We start from the raw sequence: 21,217 nt of genomic DNA on the forward strand, positions 1-21,217 counted from the left end.
TGAAATGTTACCTTTTGGGTTTGACTGCATTTTTAAATTGTTCCTTTCTTGGTGCTGTATCTGATATGTTTATGATTAGGCCCCAATTCAAGCTGTCAAAGTGCTATTGTTACAAAGTATTCCCACTCCTGCCATCTACATGATTTGCAGAGTAATACAGCATTTCAGGCCGACTTGAAATACAGTATAGCAAAATGAAGCTGAAGGGATGTATTCCTCCTTTTGAATCTCTTTCCTTATCCTGTGGATAGCTGAAAATTATTAGCACTTTTGATTTTTATTTTTAAATTAACTTTCTAGGCAGTCTATTTTATTCAAACAGTTGTAATATGAAGCATATGTGTAAAATGCTTGTTTGAGTTAAAGGCAGCAATTATTGAATAATTCATGTTTGGGTTTAGTGTTTCCACATGTGACACCCAAAGGAATTAATGACATAGACTTTAAAGGAGAAGCTATAACTTTCAAGGCAACAACTGCTGGAATCCTTGGTACACTCTCACATTGTGTTGAACTCATGGTAAACCGTGAAGAAAGCTGGCAAAAAAGACTAGATAAGGTAAGATAACTTTCCTTTTACTTTTGTTCAAAAAAAAAATTCTTTAGCTTGAAATGGAAATTTCACATTAGTTGGTTTTAACTTTTTATTCCAGCGTTTATTAATTTTAGGTGCTTTCATAATTTATTACTCTGATTAAAATGTTAAAACCTCATCCTGGCTGTTGGTGATACAGTAACATGATTTATTGTATTCTTTTTTTTCCCAGCCCTTGCTCATATAGTGTTCCTATGTTTTTTTTATATCTATAAAGAACCTGATAGTATTCTACAGTAGTAAGTGTATTGCTTGCCTTCCTCTAAAAGTCCTAATTATCCATGCTTGCAAAATGTTTGTTGAATGTTGAAATGTTTTAATTGTGATAAGAGATGGTGGCAGTACTGAGGAGAGCAACCAGTTCTAACTTTAAAAGTCTATGATACAGTTATTTCACTCACCTTTAGGATAATGAAGAGATTCAAGTCATGTTTTATATCAATTGGTTATTGCTTTAAGGGTGTGTGTGGTATATCTGTTATTCTTATAGCAGTGATAGTTTGTGGTAAGCCTATTCAACCACTACAGCAACTCAAAAGCAGCAGTGTCTTCTCTCTTCAGATGAGAATGGATAGGGTGTACTTCAGGCTTTGACTTCTAGAATCCTGCCATCACTGGCTGGTGTCCTGTACAGTCCTTTAGCTGTTGTTGCCTCCTTTTTAATTTAACGTTTCCATATGGTACATATTACAGAATCACAGAATCCCAAGGGTTGGAAGGGACCTCAAGAGATCATCTGGTCCAACCCCCCTGCAAGAGCATCCTGTACATCACACAGGAACTTGTCCAGACGAGCCTTGAATATCTCCAATGTGGGAGACTCCACAACCCCCCTGGGCAACCTGTTCCAGTGCTCTGTCACTCTCACAGTAAAGAAGTTCTTCCTGATGTTAACATGGAACCTTCTATGCTCCAGTTTACACCCATTGCCCCTTGTCCTATCACTGGATATCACTGAAAAAAGCCTAGCTCCATCATCCTGACACCCACCCGTTACATATTTGTAAACACTGATGAGGTCACCCCTCAGTCTCCTTTTCTCCAAGCTGAAGAGACCCAGCTCCTTCAGCCTCTCTCATAAGGGAGGTGTTCCACTCCCTTAATCATCTTTGTGGCTCTGTGCTGGACTCTTTCAAGCAGTTCCCTGTCCTTCTTGAACTGAGGGGCCCAGAACTGGATGCAATATTCCAGATGCGGCCTAATATTACACTTCAAGTCTTACTCCATATATGTTAGTGATGCACAATTCAAAGAATGAAGTCATTCAGACAAAATACATCCACATTTAAATCCTTGCCCGTCTCCTGGCTCTTATTTGTCTGTATGTCAAAGGCCTGGTCCTATCTAATTGTATTGTGACTTCTGTCAACAATTAATTATTGCTTCATCTAGGTACTTGGAAGAATTATAGCAGACCTGACACTTGAACCTTGTTCATGAGATCATAGGGTAATTCAGGTTGGAACAGACCTCAAAAGGTCTCTAGTCCAATCTCCTGCTTAAAGGAAGTACAGTTTGAGATCAGACTGAATTGCTCAGGGCTTTATCAAGTCTTATTTCAAGTCTCCAAAGCTAGAGACTGCACAGCCTTTCTGTGTGGAGACAGTGTTCTCACAGGAGAATGGATAATTGGTACATGAACTCTGAATAATCCCGAAAGATAAAGCAAGGCCATGAGAGGCCTGAGGAAGCTTAAGCAAGCAAGATAAGGAGAAGATGGAATTCACTGAGTTATGAGAACTGTGGGCTGTTGGCAAGCTTTCGAGGTCAAGTTCTCACACCTGTGCTTAACCAATTATATGTTAGTCGCTAAGGGTCTTCAAGACATGTATCCAATCATAATATGCCAAATCACTGTAAGTGCATGTAAGCAATAGTATATAAGGAGTTAAGGCTTTGCAATAAACGGCTTTGGTCTAATTGTATTGATCTCTGACTGAGTCCATATATTTTCTGCGGCATTTCTGGGCAGCCTGTTCTGCTCAACTGCTGTTATAGTGAAAAAGTTTTTCATTATATCCAGTTTGACTAGCTCTTATTCTAGTATCTACCTATTGTTTTTCATCTTCCTACTAGAGACTACTGTGAAGAGCCTGGCTCAGTTTCTTGATGACCTCCTTGGAGGTATTGGAAGGCCACTGTTAAGTTCCCTAAAAAAAGCCTTCTCTTCTTCAGGCTGAGTAAACACAGTTCACTCTTGCTGAGCAGACTTTGCTTAGAACACGGATTAAGTGAATTTCTTCTTGTCAGTACATTAGTATACACGATTAAAGAATATAGAATATATGTTAATATAGAATTTGAATTAGTTTAATTTCATGTTTTTCTCCTTCTGTGGACTAACTTTAAAGCACTTGTTTTTTGCTACAAGCTATTAACAAATTCAAACCTAAATTTCACTTTGAGTCTCATGTGACTGATATCTCATACAGCAACATACCACCTCATACAGCATGAGTAAATACATTTTAAAAGGGGTCACAAGCTTATTTGGACTTGGTTTCCCAGAAATTAAAATAGAAACATCTTCTAAAAACTTGGAGATTTTAAGTTTCTCTGCTTTGTTAGACCTGCAACTTTGTCACACTCGTCTGTGAAATTTTCTGGGGTTTACAGCATACTCATGGTGAAGTACTGTAATTCTAATATAAAATAACCTTTTTTATTTGGATTCCTCTAATTGCTGTCCTTTTAGAATAGGATATTTTAATTGGACTAAATAATATAGAATTGTGGTGGGTTAGCCTTAGCTAACAGCCAAATGCCCACCCAGCTGCTCACTTGCCACCCCATCCAGCAGGACTGGGGGGGGTGGGGATGGGGGGAATAGGATGAGAAAGACAGGGAGATTGCTTACCACTTCTTGTCATAGCAGAATTTGGGCAAAATCAATTTGTTGCTGATTAAAATTGGTACAGTTAGTGGGAAACAGAAAGACAAACACTAAAACAGCTTGCTTTCCCCATTTTTTTTCCCCAGTCTCAACTTCACATTTTCACTACAGGCCCCTCTACCCCCAGCTTGCTAGCCCCAAGCAGTGCAGAGTGGGAGAGGTGGGGAATGAGGGATTTGAGATCAGTCCAAAACACTTGGTCTCTGCCATTCCTTCCTCCTTACACTTTTCCCCTGCTCCAGTGCGGGTCCTTTCCAGGGCTGTAGTCCTCCAGGGAAAACTCTGCTCCAGTGGGGGTCCTCCCTGGAAAATGGTTCATTCAGGAAATGTCCCTCTGCTCTAGCATGGGGTCCTCCATGGGTTGCAGTGTGGATATGCTATCTGCTCTGGAACAACTCCTCCTCCTCAACAGAGTACTGTTGTATTACATCTTGCTCTCCTTCCCTCTCCAGCTTCCTCACTCCACTAGCTTCAGAACCAAGTTTTGCTTGACAGCAAAACACAAATGTGATTAGTGAGAGTCCTGCTACTTCACAAAACTATACAACCTCCATCTTGTAGAGGGACAGTTTAACCTAAAGATGCGATGAGATGTCTGCTGAACTTGAAGCAAATATATTTCAAAATTATAACTGTCCTCCAATATTTCTAATATTAAAAAGCTCAAGTTCAGTAGAATTTGTTGAATCTGGAGCTGGCTACAATTTGAGTACGTTATAAAGTGAGTATCTTTCTGTAGAAACCCTATTTTTTAAATACATGAAAGGTTTTTAAGTTACATTCTGAAGGTTGGAAACTTTATTTTTAAACCTTTTAAAACAAGAAATCATTATAAAAACATCTTTTAATTTTGAAGATGACTACTAAAATAGTGCACTTAATGATTATAATTTTAGAATTCTATATTTAGTTTTGTCTGTTGCCAAAAGATTCAGATGGCCAGAATAAAATTAATACAAAAGCATGTCATGTTATTTAAAGCTAAATGTAGTTGCAGCTTTGCTTTTGAACTTTTCTTCATAGCTGTTAAGATCTTGAGCTTGACTTTTTATTTTTCCAGTGCAATATATTTTTCAGTATGAGCCTCTTCGGTGTATTCTTAAAATAGACTTTTAAAAAGAAAATGGATAAACAGGGAAAGGATTTAATCTTTTTTATTTGGTTCATTTTTTTATTTGCAGCATAATCCTTATGATGATGTTTTTCTTGTTGTCATGACTACAGCAACATTTTTCTATTCTTGTTTCCTTTGGTCTTAATAATTGGTATTAATGTGCAAAATTATTTTCTGAATGTTAAATTTTACTTTAAGATTAACATGTTTGGGTAGTTTATTTTGTACACCTTTCACAACTGTAATTTAAATGTCTCATTAGATTTTACAGTTTTAATACACCAGTAATTTTTCTGCTGTGCAATCAAACAATTTCTCAATTTCTGCCTTATTTAATGTTGTTGCTGTCCTGGGTTCAGCAGTAGCAGTCATTTTTCTCCTTCTTAGTAGCTGGTGCAGTGCTGTGTTTTTGACTTTCAGCCTGGGAACAGCGGTGATAACACTGATGTTTTTAGTTGTTGCTAAGAAATGTTTAATCCGACCAAGGACTTTCTGAGTCTCATGCTCTGCCAGGGAGGAGGGGAAGCTGGGAGGAAGCAGAGACTGGACACCTGACCCAAACTATCCAAAGAGGTAATCCATGCCACAGCACGTCATGCCCAGTATATAAACTGGGGGCAGTTACCCGGAAGGGCTATATTACTGCTTGGTTCGGTCTGGGTATCGGTCGGTGGGTGGTGAGCAATTGTATTCTCTTCCCTTGTTATTTCCCTTATCATTATTATTACTGGTGTAGCAATAGTGGTTTGTGTTATACTTTAGTGACTGGACTGTTCTTATCTCAACCCGTGGGAGTTACATTCTTTCAATTCTCCTCCCCATCCCTCCGGGAGTGGGGGGAGGAAGGGGGGGTGTGAGCGAGCAGCTGCGTGGTTCTGTGTTCCTGGCTGGGCTTAAACCACGACAGTCACCAAGAGAAGCTTACAGATATAGAGAGTTGTCTTTTGACACATGTGAATCATCACTAATTTGCAGACTGAAGTACAGAAAGTGTGGGGATCAGGGGGCTGTTGTTTTAGAGGCTTTTTTTTTTTTAATTCCAAGTGTTCTGGTAGAAATTCTATGCTTTCTCTCAATGACTTACACTCAAGTCATGCTTTATTCATCTTCAGGACTCTTCAGTTACTTTCAAAATAGGTAAGCTTGCAAAATTTCACAAAACAATTATTAGCTGTTATCAACTGTTTGTGGTAGTTCCAGGAAGGGAAAAACCTACATTCACATATAAAGGCAATACTGTCTTCATCTAAGTGTTGCTCTTCTCATAAGAATTTTCCTGTGGAAAACTTACTAATTTATTTTGCATCAAAGCTTTTGCTTTATTTTTCACATTTTTCTTTAGGAACTGGAAAGTATGTGTTCCAGTGTGAACATCACCACCAAATTCTCATATGGTAAACTCAACCTTTAAGTGTTGATAAAGGTTTTCCACTGAATCATTGAATTTCAGATTGGGTTGCTGAATAATCATACTCGTATCTGCAAGAAGCAGTGTGTGGTATCTGGTTGCCAAAAGAGAATAGAGAAACATCTTATGTACTAGAGATGAATTCTGCAAGAATTTCAGAAGTATTTATAGCTTTTTCTCTGGGAATATCTGTCAGTATGTAGAATTTGCAGAGGAAATGATAGGTTCAATCTGATTTGAGCATTACTAATTCTTTATTCTAAATATACAATAGTATAGATATCATTAGTGTCTGTAGTACACTCACACCTATTATGGGAGAATGATAATTTGTTAGTCTCTGCACGGAGTTTACAAAATGATTTGCATGCATCCTATGCCACTTAATTATAGAGAAAAGCTTCTTACTTGCTGTGATTCACTAGTATCTCACCCCATTCAACATGTTAGCTTTCTACCAGTCTTACTTTTCATCCTTTGTTATCACTGCCCAAGCATCTGTGTTAAGAAGTTTATATAAACTGACAGATACAAAGTCTGATCCTCAACAAACCATGAATAGCTATGCTTAAACTAGATACCAAATTTTGCTTGCTGATCTAGTATTTTCCACATGCCTTGAAGGTATTCTCAAGGTAGCTAGCTCCCCAAGCTTTGTATTATATGTACATGTATATGGGCATATATAATTCATACATTCAAATTAAAAAATTGGCAGCTTTTCAATTGTTACTTGGGAAAAAAAACCCAACAAAACTATACTGGTCATTCCATTTATTTGCATGATGACTATTATTGGACAATTCATTCTTGCTGTATCAAATGATCATTTAAATTTACAGGAGATAGAGAAAAGGAGAATTGAAGAATCATACAAAAATGCTGTGACAGAACTGAAGAAGTCCCACTTTGGAGGGCCAGACTACGAGGTACAAATTTTGCTTTTCAAGTTTTAAAAATTGCTAAGGCCTTTGAATATTGGTTTGTTTCTTAAAGGAGCGGGGCACTGATACATCCCAAGCATACCAGTCAGATGCCAGCACCTAGAATAAATGCTTGGAGCAATGCAGAGTTACTCCAGCTGCTTCAGGCAATGAGTCGGCTTTACTAGGAGATCAGCTCAGCTGCCTCTACACAAATGCATGTAGTATGGGGAATAAACAAGAGGAATTAGAGATGTGTACATGACTACAGGGATATGACATTGCTGGAATCAAAGAAATATGGTGGGATAGCTCCTACGACTAGAATGTTGGAATGGAAGGTTATAGGCTCTTTAGGAAAGATAGGCCGGGCAGACGGGGAGGGTGTGTAGCTATTTATGTCAATGATAGGCTGGAGAGTACAGAACTCTGCCTAGGGATGGGTGATGAGCCAACAGAGATCTTGCAGGTCAGTATTAAAGGGAGAACAGTGACAAGGGTCATTGCTATGGGGGTCTGCTACAGGCCATGTCGTGGTTTAAGCCCAGATGGTAACTCAGAACCATGCAACCGCTCTCTCACTCCCCCCCTACTTCCCTCCCCCAACTCCCGGAGGGATGGGGAGGAAAATGGAACAGTCCAGTAACTAAGGTATAATACAAAACCACTACTGCTACCACCAATAATAATAATGATAAAGGAAATAACAAGGGGAGAGAACATAAAACTAAAAGAGGAAAAGGAAAACAATAAACACAAATACAGTTACTCACCACCCACCGACCTATACCCAGACTGACCCAAGCAGCAATCTGAGCCTTCTGGGTAACACCCCCCAGTTTATATACTGGGCATGACATGCTGTGGTATGGAATACCCCTTTGGCTAGTTTGGCTCAGGTGTCCTTTCTCTCCTTCCTCCTGGCTTCCCATGCCCCTCCTCACTGGCAGAGCACAAGACTGAAAAAGTCCTTGATTGGGGTAAAAATTACTTAGGAACAACTAAAACACTGGTGTTTTATCAAGACTGTACTCAGTATAAAGTCGAAAACGCAGCACTGCACGAGCTACTAGGAAGGAGAAAAATAGCTGTTAAAGCCGAACTCAGGACAAGCCACCAGATCAGGAGCACTGCATATATAAACTCCTTTATAGGAAGATAGGAACAACTTCACACTTGCAAGCCCTTGTCCTCATGGGGGACTTGAACCACACTGTTATTTGTTGGAGGGAAGGTATGTCCCAGCACAAGCAGTTCAGGAGGTACCTTGATTGTGTGGATGACAGCTTCCTCATACAAGTGGTAGAAGAGCTGAGAAGTGGAGCCATTCTTGACCTTGTGCTCACCAACAGGGAGGGGCTGGTTGGGAATGTGATCATAGAATCATAGAATAGTTAGGGGTGGAAAGGACCTTAAGATCATCTAGTTCTAACCCCCCTGCCATGGGCAGGGACACCTCACACTAAACCAAGTCACTGAAGGCTCTGTCCAACTTGGCATTGAACACCGCCAGGGATGGAGCACTCACAGCTTCCCTGGGCAACCCATTCCAGTGCCTCACCACCCTCACAGGAAAGAATTTCTTCCTTATATCCAATCTAAACTTCCCCTGTATAAGTTTTAACCCATTACTCCTTTTCCTATCACTAGAGGCCCTAATGAATAGCCCATCCCCAGCATCCCTATAGTCCCCCTTCCAATACTGGAAGGCTACTATGATGTCTCCACACAGCCTTCTCTTCTCCAGGCTGAACAGCCCAAAATTTCTCTGCCTTTCTTTATATGGGAGGTGCTCCAGTCCCCTGATCATCCTCATGGCCGTCTTCTGGACTTGTTCCAACAGTTCCATGTCATTTTTATGTTGAAGACACTAGAACTGTACACAGTACTCCAAGGGAGGTCTCACGAGAGCAGAGTAGAGGGGCAGGATCACCTCCTTCAACCTGCTAGTGATGCTCCAAGGCAGCCTTGGCTGCACCGATCATTTCATGGTGGAGTTTGAGATCCTCAGAACAGTGAGAAGGGCACACAGCAAGCTCACTGCCCTGGACTTCAAGAGAGCAGACTTTGGCCTGTTCTGGAGCCTGCTCTGTAAGTTCCCATGTTATAAAGCCCTAGAAGGCTGGGAGCCCCCAAAAAAGTGGATGATATTCAAGGATCGCCTGTTCCAAGCTCAGGAGTGATTTGTCGTGACTAGAAGGAAATGGGGCACAAAAGCCAGGAGGCCTCCATGGATGGACAAGGAACTGCTGAGCAAACTCAGATGGTGAAAAAAGAAGCTTATACATAGTGAAAAGAAGGACGGGCGGCCTTGGAGGAATACAGGGGTGTTGTTTGGTAAGCTAGGGATCAGGTCAGGAAAACTAAGGCCCAGTTACAATTGAGTCTGGCCAGGGACAGAATCGTAGAATCATTGAATAGTTCGGGTTGGAAAAGACATTAAGATCATCTAGTTCAAACCCCCCTGCCATGGGCAGGGACACCCCACACTGAACCATGTCACCCAAGGCTCTGTCCAATCCAGCCTTGAAATGCCAGGGATGGAGCATTCACAACTTCCTTGTGCAACCTATTCCAGTGCTTCAACCACCCTCTCAATAAAGAAGCTCTAACCTAAACTTACCCTGTTGAAGTTTGAACCCATTACCCCTTGTCCCACCACTATGGTCCCTGAAGAAGATAGGGTGAGAAAGATGGGGCTGTTCAGCCTGGAGAAGAGAAGGTTGCGTGGAGATCTCATAGAAGCCTTCCAGTATCTGAAGGGTACTACAAGGATGCTGGAGAGGGACTCTGCATCAGGCACTGTAGTGACAGGACAAGGAGGAATTGGTTTAAACTTAATAAGGGGAGATTCAGATTAGATATAAGGAAAAAGTTCTGTACTGTAAGCTTGTTGAGGCACTGGCACAGGCTGCCCAGAGAAGCTGTGGATGCCTCATGTGATGAGGCACTGGAATGGGTTGCCCAAGGAAGTTGTGAATGCTCTATCTCTGGTGGTGTTCAAGGCCAGGTTGGACAGCGCCTTCGGTGACATTGTCTAGGATGAGATGTCTCTGCCCATGGCAGGGGGATTGGAACTGGATGATCTTAAAGTCTGTTCCAGCCCTAACCTTTCTATGATTCTCTGATTGATTGGACAGAATGTGTTTGTGGGTAAATCAGTTTCTGTGGCTGTTCAGGCATGTTCATGCTGCTTTTTATACCTTGAAAACTGAAACTGCATGAAGACTCAGAATCCTTACTGTTTTGGGAATAGAAGTTTGTTTTCACCTCAGGTTACCTTATTCTGCTTTGGTCTAAAATATTTTGCTTACAGATGTTTCTGCTGAATTCTTTTTATTATTTTAGTATTTTTAAAGAAAAGATAGATAGAAAGTTGAACTTTTTCTACCTGGTTATGAATTCAGCTGCTTCTCCCAGGTATCCTTGTTGTAAAGTAGGTTTTTGAAATTTGCTAGACCAGTTTGTTTTACAATACAATAAAGCAGTAAACCTAGTTTTCTTTAATTGCCATTTTACTTAGAGTACACAAGTTTTTAATAATTGACTCAAGTCTACCTTCTGTTTGTTGTTTAATGGTTCTTTCCAAGAAGTTTCAATAGTGATCCCCAGGATTTTGTCTTGTGTTGTTGTGCGTTCAGCACATATCTGGACAGTGGAACTGAGTGCGCCGTCAGCAACTTTGCCGATGACACCAAGCTGTGTGGTTCGGTTGATACACTGGAGGGAAGGGATGCCATCAAGAGGGACCTTGACACACTTGTGAGGTGGGCCGATGCCAACCTCATGAAGTTCAACCAAGCCAAGTGCAAGGTCCTGCACCTGGGCTGAGGCAATCCCAGACACAGCTATAGGATGGGTTGAGAAGACATTCAGAGCAGCCCTGAGGAGAAGGACTTGGGGGTGTTGGTCTATGAGAAAATGAACATGAGCCAGCAGTGTGCGCTCGCAGCCCAGAAAGCCAACCATATCCTGGGCTGAATCCAAAGGAGCGTGACTAGCAGGTTGAAGGAGGTGATCCTGCCTCTCTGCTCTTGTGAAACCTCACTTGGAATATTGTGTACAGTTCTGGTGTCTTCAACACAAAAAGGATATGGAGCTGTTGGAATAAGTCCAGAGGAGGGCCACAAGAATGATCAGGGGACTGGAGCACCTCCTATATGAAGATCAGCTGACAAAGCTGGGACTGTTCAGCCTGGAGAAGTGAAGGCTGCGTGGAGACCGCATAGCAGCCTTCCAGTATCTGAAGGGGGGCATATAGGGATGCTGGGGATGGACTCTTCATTAGGGACTGTAGTGATAGGACAAGGGGTAATGGGTTAAAACTTAAACAGGGGAAGTTTAGATTGGATATTAAGGAGGAAATTCTTTCCTGTTAGGGTGGTGAGGTACTGGAATAGGTTGCCCAAGGAGGTTGTGAATGCTCCATCCCTGGCAGTGTTCAAGGCCAGGTTGGAAGAGGCCTTGGGTGATATGGTTTAGTGGGAGGTGTCCCTGCCCATGGCAGGGGGGTTGGAACTTGATCTTAAGGTCCTTTCCAACCCTGACTATTCTATGATTCTATGATTCTAATTAAAACCTAAATCTGGTTTCAAAGCATATTGACACTGTTGCTCAGTCTTTAGTTTCCTGTTTTTTTGCTTGCTTTGTAGAGCTATGCCTAAATTGTAATTGAAGTAAATAACTTCCTTCAACAATTAGGTGTTTCAGATGAATTGTAATGTAAGAATATTGTTGAAAGTAATTGAGGTCTTTGGAAGAAATTTCCTTCTGCCTGTTTTATGCATTATATGTAAATATATATTTCTAATATTAAACTTAAGTGGGGCATTCATGTGTCCAAAATTCTGAACTAGTTTTGTTATGTTCTAGGAGGGTCCTAATAGTCTTATTAATGAAGAAGAATTCTTTGATGCTGTTGAAGCTGCTCTTGATAGACAGGATCAAATGGAAGAACAGGTATTGATACTTGAGAAATGTGTTAATGATGAGCACTTCATGGAAAACTTCTGTGACGTACTCAGTCCTGGGGTGCATCTCCTGAAACTCTAGATATTTTATACTAACACATGTGGAATTCTCTAATATTTATACAGTTAAATATTGTTGTGAAAATGACTTCACAACTTGCATAGAAAAGGATAGTATAAGTGTTAAGCTAATTGAATGTCTCTGGTTTCTAATTCCTAAATAAGTGTATTAGTACTGTTTAAAACTTATTATATGTAACTCATTCCCTGTGCAAATTAGAATATCAAACACTGCAGTTATTTTTCTAAACCTAGTTATTGCTCTGAAGTTCCTTTTGACTGTACCAGCATATGAAATAGGAAAGACATAGTTCTGTTGGTGTTTGTTTTTATTAAAAAATTGTGTAGGCTCTGGCTATGTCTCTAACTCATTTCTTGAATATAATTCAGTGACAAGGATCAAAAAGCGATAAAATGTGTGTGATGAAATGTATAGAATATGAGAAAATATAAGTAGTGTATAAAATGAGAGGGAATACAAAGTAGTGCCTCCCATGTCTTAAAAGGTTTTAGGCTTATGAATATAGTGAATACAGTGACTTGGTTAAGAATTATAAGACATGTCTTATATAAGGCATATAAGTGTCTTATGTTCATATAAGTGGACATATAGCACCCAACAGAGTTTATCTTTGTTGGGGCCTCTTAGTGGAAAGTAAAGGTTTTGAGTGACTGTTGTAGTACTACATGGATGCAACATCCTTAATTTTGCCAATCTATTTTGCTTAACCTTGAAGTATAGACAAATGGGTAATTCAGTCTCCAGGCCCATTCACTTCCTGAGAACTCCAGAAGGATGACAACTTCATGTCTGTCATGGACAACATTAGTTGTTGTAGCCATTATATAGATTGAAGATGCCTCATTTGGTTTCATAGTCCATCCAGTAGCAGCTGACTACCAATAATTAAACCTATTTTATTGCAGTCCCAAAGTGAAAGATTATGCTGGCCAACATCCTTACCTTCTGGAGATGCATATTCTGCTGTGGGGGCTCATAGATTTGTCCAAAAGGTAAGATATTTCTCATTACCTGCTCTGAATACTAGGCTGTATTCTATTTCTGCATAATATTTTATATGGATAGGTAAGATTGGGTTTTTTTAATTAATTTCTTTAGGTGTTCCTAGTATAACTGTCAATGGTTTACTCATTTTCAATTGAAGTAGCTGGAATGGACTGTTTTCTGTCTTGGCTAAAAAAAATTACTGATTTCAGTATCTATTTAGAATATACTACACTTGTATCAAGCTTGTCAGTTAAGGAATATATTAAAGGAGGAAGAAAACCCCAAACAAACTGAATTTGCTAACCTCAGTGTTTTTAAGATACTGTCATGGATTAAACCCAGCCAGTAACCAAGTACCATGCAACTTCTTGCTCTCACCCCCCTTATATCCCCCCCAGATGGGATGGGGAGGAGAATCAAAAGAATGTAAAACCCACAGGTTGAGATGAGAACATTTTAATAACTAAAATAAAGTACAATATAATAATAATGATAAGGGGAATAATGAGGAGAGAGATGTTAAACTGAAAGGGGAGAGAAAAAAAAAATAAACCCAAGTGATGCCCAGTACAATTGCTCACTACCTGCCAACTGATACCCAGCCCAACCCAGTGGCAATTGGTCCCTTGTGAGTAACCCCCCCTCCCACTTTCTATACTGGACATGACATGCCGTGGTATAGAATACCCCTTTGGTTAGTTTGGATCAGGTGTCCTGTCTCTGCTTCCTCCCAGCTTCCCGTGCCTCTCCTCCCTGGCAGAGCATGAGAGACTGAAAAGTCACTGATCAGGGTAAGCACTACTGAGCAACAACTAAAACATCGGTGTGTTGTCAGCATTATTTTCAGACTAAGCCAAAACACAGCACTGCACCAGCTACTAGGAAGAAAATTTACTCTATCCCAGCCAAAACCAGGACAGATACCCTCACCCAAAATCATTTAATTGAGTAAAAAACAAAGCAAAACAAAAACAGTCAAGGATCAGTTGACTTTGTTTAGTTTTTTTAGTGAAAACACTTTATGCTCTTCTTAGGGCTACACTGGACACATTGCATAATAGGTGCATGAAATCAGCATTCACTGCTGTGCTTGCTGCTTATGTTGATTTTGTTTTCCTTCATTATCTAGTACTTGCAAGTTGGTACTGAATGTTCTGTTGTGCCTTTGCTTTGATTACTTGGTTTTTTCTTTGTCTGTCTCTGGTGGCCCTATAGTCACTCTTCCTCCATGTCTTCCATTAATATAGTCAGTGCCTTGGATGTTCACAGGTTCAGCACCCAGGTACTGTATTACTGTGTAGAGTGGGGGTTGCATATCTTTGCTGTGTTTCATCCTCTTCTCTGGAACATGAAATTTTTGTTTCAGCACTGCTAGCATTAAACTAGTCTGTTAAAACAGAAAATAAGTTCTCTATTCCTGTACTAAGTAGTTGCCTTTGAGGATTTCTATTTGATTCAATTACTTTTTCTTTTCCTGGTCTGAAGTGTATTGCCCAAAGGGTACATCGTACAAACAAAATTACTGAAATTAAGTAGAAGTAAATAACATCTTTCAATTCTATATCATATCAGAAAAATTTCATTAAGTATTCTTTAATTTTGCTTTATACTTGTACTACTTCCTAAGTTATGTTTTATAGGTTATAAAGCCTAGTGTGCATAGAAAATACTTTCATAAGTTGTGCAAAAAACACTTATAGGTTCAGGCTATTAATCTTGTGATTGTACACCTCAGACTAATCTGTATGTTGGTCAATTGACTAACATTTGCTTGTAGTGCTTTTCCTTTTTTAAAAAAGGTATTTCTAGTAATTCAGGAAAATTGTGTCAATTACATGGACTTATTTTCTGTGATGAGTTCTAGTAGTCGGTGACCTTTTAGGTTGAAAAGCTATTAAATTGTTTCCATCACTTGTAAACTTTACACAACAATGGATACTTTATTTTTGTCTCAATTTTTTTTGTTTTGTGGGGGAGTGGGATTTGGAAATTGGGGGAACAGACACAAAAGAAACAGAATAGAATAAAACTGTAGATTTAAAATAAAAATCCATTTCCTGTCGCACCACCTATTTTTATGCATGTTATTTGAAAAAAAAAAAAATGTGCTACATAGCTTGATAAAAATGTATCAAATATTTGGCCTTTAAGAAAAACATGCAACTGTCTAGCTAAGTAAGTTTTAAATGAGCATTTTATAATAGTGGAGCCTCTGCATCATTCTAATTTTTTTGGAATGTAAGCACTTCTGTTCATTTTTTCCAACAGGCAACTGTGCAAAGATGCTAATGAAACAGAATAGGCATGCTTTGCTTATGCCCATTTCCTTCACTGCTGTTTCAATATGACTTTTGATATGCATTCACTTTTTTAGAGCTTGTCTGTCCCCCTTCTTTGTTCAGCATTTTAAATGCCCTTCAGTGAATATTGGCTTTCAAGTTTTCCAATATATTGTAATTCTATTTGGAGATACCTGAAGTAATTTCCTATATACTGAAATAAAACTGTCTTAGGTTGAAATAGTGAGTTTTGACAGTTTAGAGGTGCAAAGGAAGGATACGGAAGTACCCATAAAGAACGAAGTTGGAAGTTGAGTCAAGATTTTGGCTTTTGTTTCCAAAGGCCAGAAGTATCTGTTTGTTTTTGGTCTGTGATAGAAGGCTCTGTTGTAGAAGTTCAGCTCCTGCACAGGATTTGAATTATTGACTTGTGGCTTCCAATACTGTACCAGTCCCCTGTCCAAGAAGATGGAAGGAATTATTTAAAAATGTGTATTCTTTTCCTTTAAAGGTGGAAGAGATGGTACAAAACCATATGACATACTCCTTGCAAGATGTAGGAGGAGATGCAAATTGTCAGGTAGTGGTAGAAGAAGGAGAAATAAAGGTAAACATTTGGGTTTTTCCTTAATTGATAAGAGATGATATGCTGTAAAGACGGATATTTTTACTCTCTTTGAATACTATCACGCAGCAAGTTATGCTGTTAAAATGTCTCTCTGAGAATAGAGAACTTGAGTCCACAAGAGCTGCAGATTCTAATATATTTTTTAATGCAAAATCTTATGCAAATCTTGCAATAGCTTTGTCTATTCAAATTCCTTTCTCATTTTCTCCTACTTAAAACTTGGTATCAAAATGGTGTGTAAATTCAATTTATGAAAATGTTATATGGTAGCAAGTTATTGTTGGCTATTCCACTGTGCTTGTATGCATTCTTGTGCATAGTGATAAATAAGATAGCTTAATTTTTGGAGTAGAGACTCATAATACCGGTATTTTAATGTGAAGTGCCATGCACGAACATCTGCATTGGTAGTTACCAGAGAACACTGACATGATAAATTATTCATGTATTAGTCTTCTAGGTAAGTTTTTATCAAAGCTGAAGAAACTTTAAACAGTTAAAACACACATCAGTAAAGAGGATCAGTACTAGTGCCTCCAGGAAAAAGTGGCAGGTCATAGTAATAGGTGACTACTTTCAAGGTCACAGGGGCACCCATTTGTCGGCCTGACACAGTTTCGAGAGAGGTGTGTTGCCTACCAGGGGCTCAGATCAGGAACGCTGCTGAGAGGCTGCCTGGTCTAGTAAGTCCCACTGACTTTTCATGGGTGCTTAGTGATAAACACAGCAGTAGCCTGGAGAACATCAATAAAGACTACAGAGCCCTGGGAGAGGTGGTTAGGGACTCTGGAGATCAGATGATAGTTTTTTCAATACTCCAGGTCAGACGGGAGGACATTGAAAAAAACAGGAGGATTAGGCAGGTTAATAAATGGTTAGAACGATGGTGCTATGGTCAGGGGTTTGGTTATTTAGAACATGGGACTTGATTTGGGAGGCCAGGTCTACTGGAGGCTGGTGGAGCTGTTCTGACAAAGAAGAGCTGCTTTGGTAGGAGACTTGCCAGGCTGGTCAAGGCAGCTTTAAACTAGACGTAAGGATATAAGGAGGAAGTTCTTTACTGTAACGGTGGTGAGGCACTGGAATGGGTTGTCCAGGGAAGTTGTGAATGCTCCATAAATGGCGGTGTTCAAGGTCAGGTTGGACAGAGCCTTGGTTTAGTGTGAGGTGTCCCTGCCCATGGCGGGGGGTTGGAACTAGGTGATCTTATGATCCTTTCCAACCCTAACTATTCTATGATTCTGTGTTGGGGGAAGGGGGCATTGATCCATCCCAACACTCCCAGGCAGTTGCCAGCACCTGTAATAAATGCTTGGATCAATTCAGAGATATTTCAGCTGCTCCAGCCAATGAGGCTTAATTTGGAGCTCAGCTCAGATGCCTCTATAAAAATGCCCGTAGTGTGGGGAATAAACAAGAGGAATTAGAGATGTGTGCATGGCTATGGGGATATGATATCACGGCCATCACAGAAACACGGTGGGATGGCTTCTACGACTGGAGTGTTGGAATGGAAGGTTACAGGCTCTTTAGAAAAGACAGGCCCGGCAGACGGGAAGGGGAGTACCTATTTCTATTAGTGATAGGCTGGAGAGTATGGAACTCAGTCTGGGAACAGGTGATCAGTTAACAGAGAGTTTGTGGGTCAGACTCAAAGGGAAAATGGCGATAGGAGACATCATTTTGGGGATCTGTTACAGACCGCCTGGTCAGGAGGACTCTGTGGATGAAGAGCTCTGTAGACAGATAGGAAAAGACTCATGCTCGCAGGACCTTGTCCTCATGGGGGACTTCAACCACCCTGATATATGTTGGAAGGATGGTACAGCCCAGCACAACCAACTCAGGAGTTTCCTCAGTTGTGTGGAATACAACTTTCTCTTTCAAGTAACAGAGGAGATGACAAGGGGAGGTGCCATGCTTGACCTTGTGCTCACCAACATGGAGGGGCTTTTTGGGAATGTGGTGCTCCAAGGCAACCTTGGCTGTAGCAATCATTTCATGGTAGACTTTGAGATCCTCAGGACAGTGAGAGGGGCACACAGCAAGCTCACTGCCCTGGACTTCAAGAGAGCAGATTTTGGCCTGTTCGGGAACCTGCTCAGTAAGGTTTCATGGGATAAAGCCCTAGAAGGCAGGGGGCCCAACTTACAATACAAACATTGTTCTTTAAAGCTAAAGATACTTTAGAAGACTAGCGCGAAACAATTAAGTCATATTTTGTGGGGCCACTAAATTCCACAGACTTACAACATAAGCATTGTTCTCTTTCTACAACCTAAGTTAAGCTAAAAAGTACTTTAACTCTATGTTTTAAAGGCACTAGCTTTTCTTACATCAAGTCATCCCGTCCCCCCCTTTCTTTTAACTTTACAAATTCTTTTGCTGTGTGACTCCATTTTGCTCAAGAGTTCTGGCCCTTTTTAACTTGTTGTCTAATCTTGTGTCTTTAGCGAGCTGTGTTTCTGTTATTGTAAACTCGTATACTTATATCCACATAACCACACCTATGATTTGCGAAAGCCAATACATTTATGTGTTTATCACACTGAGGAAACTTAGAGGGGAAAAAAGAAGCTTATAAAAGGTGGAAGCGAGGACAGGTGGCCTGGGAAGAATACAAGGACATTGTCCAGGAAGCTAGGGACCAGGTCAGGAAAGCTAAGGCCCAGTTAGAATTAAATCTGGCAAGGGATGTGAAAGATAACAGGAAGGGCTTCTATAGGTATGTACCCTGGATATGGAGAAGGCTGAGTTTATTAATTACTTCTTCGTGTCAGTCTTAACTGGCAAATGCTCTGACCACACCACCCAAGACATGGAAAGCAAATTCAGGGACTGCAAGACTGAAGACCTTAGGCACACTGTAGGAGAGGATCAGGTCTGAGACAGTCTTAAGAACCTGAACGTGCACAAGTCCATGGGACCTGTTGAAATCCATCCGCGGGTCCTGAAGGAACTGGAAAATGAAGCTGCTAAGCCACTGGCCATCATATTTGAAAACTCATGGCAGTCAGGTGAAGTTCCAGACCACTGAAAAAAGGGAAATATAACCCCCATTTTCAAGAAGGGGAAAATGGAAGACCCAGGGAACTACAGACCAGTCAGTCTCACCTCTGTGCCTGGCAAAATCTTGGAGCAGATTCTCCTGGAAGGCATGCTAAGGCACATGAAAATCAACAAGGTGCTTGGTGGCAGCCAGAATGGCTTCACTAAGGGGAAATACTGCCTGAACAATTTGGTGGCCTTCTATGATGGGGCTACAGAACTGATGGACAGCGGTAGAGCAGTTGATGTCATCTACCTGGACTTGTGTAAAGCATTCGACACTGTCCCACATGACATACTTGTCTCTAAATCGGAGAGACACCAATTTGATGGATGGAACACTCGGTGGATAAAGAACTGGCTGGATGGCTGCGCACAAAGAGTTGTGGTCAATGGCTCAATGTCCAGCTGGAGACCAGCAACAAAAGTGGTGTCCCTCAGGGATCTGTGTTGGGACTGGTCTTGTTCAACATCAACAGCGGACACACTGGAGGAAAGGAATGCCATCCAGAGGGACCTTGACACACTTGTGAGGAGGGCCAATGCCAACCTCGTGAAGTTCACCCAAGCCAAGTGCAAGGTCCTACACCTGGTTTGGAGCAATCCCATACACAGGTACAGGTTGGGCAGAGAATAGATTCAGAGCAGCCCTGCAGAGGACTTGGGAGTGTTGGTTGATGAGAAACTTATCATGAGCCAGCAGTGTGCACTCACGTCCCAGAAAGCCAACTGTATCCTGGGCTGCATCAAAAGGAGCATGACCAGCTGGTTCGAAGAAATTGATCCTTCCCCTCTACTCTGCTCTCATGAGACCACACTTGGAGTACCGTGTACAGTTCTGGTGTCCTCAACATAAAAAGAACATGGAGCTGTTGGAGCAATTCCAGAGGAGGCCATGAGGGTGATAAGGGGCCTGAATCACCTCCTGTGTGAAGCAGGCTGAGAAAGTTGATGCTGTTCAGCCTGGAAAAGAGAAGGCTGCGTGGAGACCTCATAGCAGCCTTCCCGTATCTGAAGGGGAGCTATAGGGATGCTGGGGACAGACTCTTCCTTAGGGACTGTAGTGATAGGACAAGGGGTAGCAGGTTAAAACTTAAACAGGGGAAGTTTAGATTGGATATAAGGAAGTTCTTTACTGTGAGTGTGGTGAGGCACTGGAATAGGTTGCCCAAAGAAGTTGTGAATGCTCCATCCCTGGTTGTGTTCAAGGCCAAGTTGGATGGAGTCTTGGGTGAAATGGTTTAGTGTGAGGTATCCCTTGCCACAGCAGGAGAGTTGATCTAAAAATCCCTTCCAACCCTAAGTGTTCAATGATTCTATTATAATAGTTTTGTCAGATTTTGCTCTGCATTTCTTTCTTTGTATTTGGACATAGGTGTACCGAAGAGAGGTGGAAGATCATGGAATAGTTTTAGATCCTTTGAAAGCAACACATGCTGTTAAAGGGGTAACAGGGCATGAAGTTTGCCACTACTTCTGGAATGTCGATGTTCGTAACTACTGGGAAAGTAAGGAATCAGTTCTTAAGCTTTGCATTTTTATCAGCAAGCGTATTGTTTATAACATTGACCTGATGTTTGTGCTTGTTTACTGATGGATTCCCCCCCCCCCCCCTTTTAGCAACAATTGAAAATTTCCATGTTGTGGGAAATTTAGCTGATGATGCAATCATCATTTACCAGATGAATAAGGTAATAACACTTCACCTGTATACACACCTTAGTTAGACAGCCTGGGGCATATGCGTTCTGATTTATTCTGAAATACTTTAACATCTTAACAATTTAAAATACTATTCAAAACAGCAGTTCAGAACAGGTTCTCTGTTAAACTGCAACTTTTTCAATTTTTAAAACTTGGCTTGATAGCGTAATTGGATGTGTATGTGTCTGATAGGGCTTGTAATAACAAATGAGTTCTTTTTTTCATCTAAATATATCACTGCCAGCAAACAAGGGTCATCTAAAACAAACTAAAGCAATAAATTGACACTGACTACAGGGATGAAACCAATACCAATGTGTTTTGTTACAGTAATGCAGGCTATTGTTGAGCACGATTAGTTGACATATTCATTTGCATTATGATGTGGTATAATTGCTGGTACAACATTTGTTCTTTCACAGAATCACAGAATCCCAAGGGTTGGAAGGGACCTCAAGAGATCATCTGGTCCAACCCCCCTGCAAGAGCATCCTGTACATCACACAGGAACTTGTCCAGACGGGCCTTGAATATCTCCAATGTGGGAGACTCCACAACCCCCCTGGGCAACCTGTTCCAGTCCTCT

The 21,217-nt window shown here is 40.8% G+C and overlaps 1 protein-coding gene across 1 annotated transcript in view; it reads left to right on the plus strand.

Annotated features, from left to right (window-relative positions):
- Positions 1–366: 366 nt before the first annotated feature.
- The window catches only part of LOC133226179 (ceramide transfer protein-like), a gene marked incomplete at its 5' end in the record, with an annotated part of 71,848 nt that continues 50,997 nt past the window's right edge, over positions 367–21,217 (plus strand). Inside the window, 8 exon segments of the mRNA XM_061379387.1 lie at positions 367–559; positions 6,853–6,939; positions 11,806–11,892; positions 12,891–12,976; positions 14,179–14,254; positions 15,763–15,858; positions 20,303–20,435; positions 20,548–20,618. Coding sequence (XP_061235371.1) covers positions 367–559; positions 6,853–6,939; positions 11,806–11,892; positions 12,891–12,976; positions 14,179–14,254; positions 15,763–15,858; positions 20,303–20,435; positions 20,548–20,618 — 829 coding nt within the window.

This window comes from Neopsephotus bourkii, unplaced genomic scaffold, assembly GCF_033783945.1.
Source record: "Neopsephotus bourkii isolate Nb327-2 ecotype Australia unplaced genomic scaffold, CSIRO-AGI_Nbou_v1 NB_1769, whole genome shotgun sequence".
NCBI classification, from domain to species: domain Eukaryota; kingdom Metazoa; phylum Chordata; class Aves; order Psittaciformes; family Psittacidae; genus Neopsephotus; species Neopsephotus bourkii.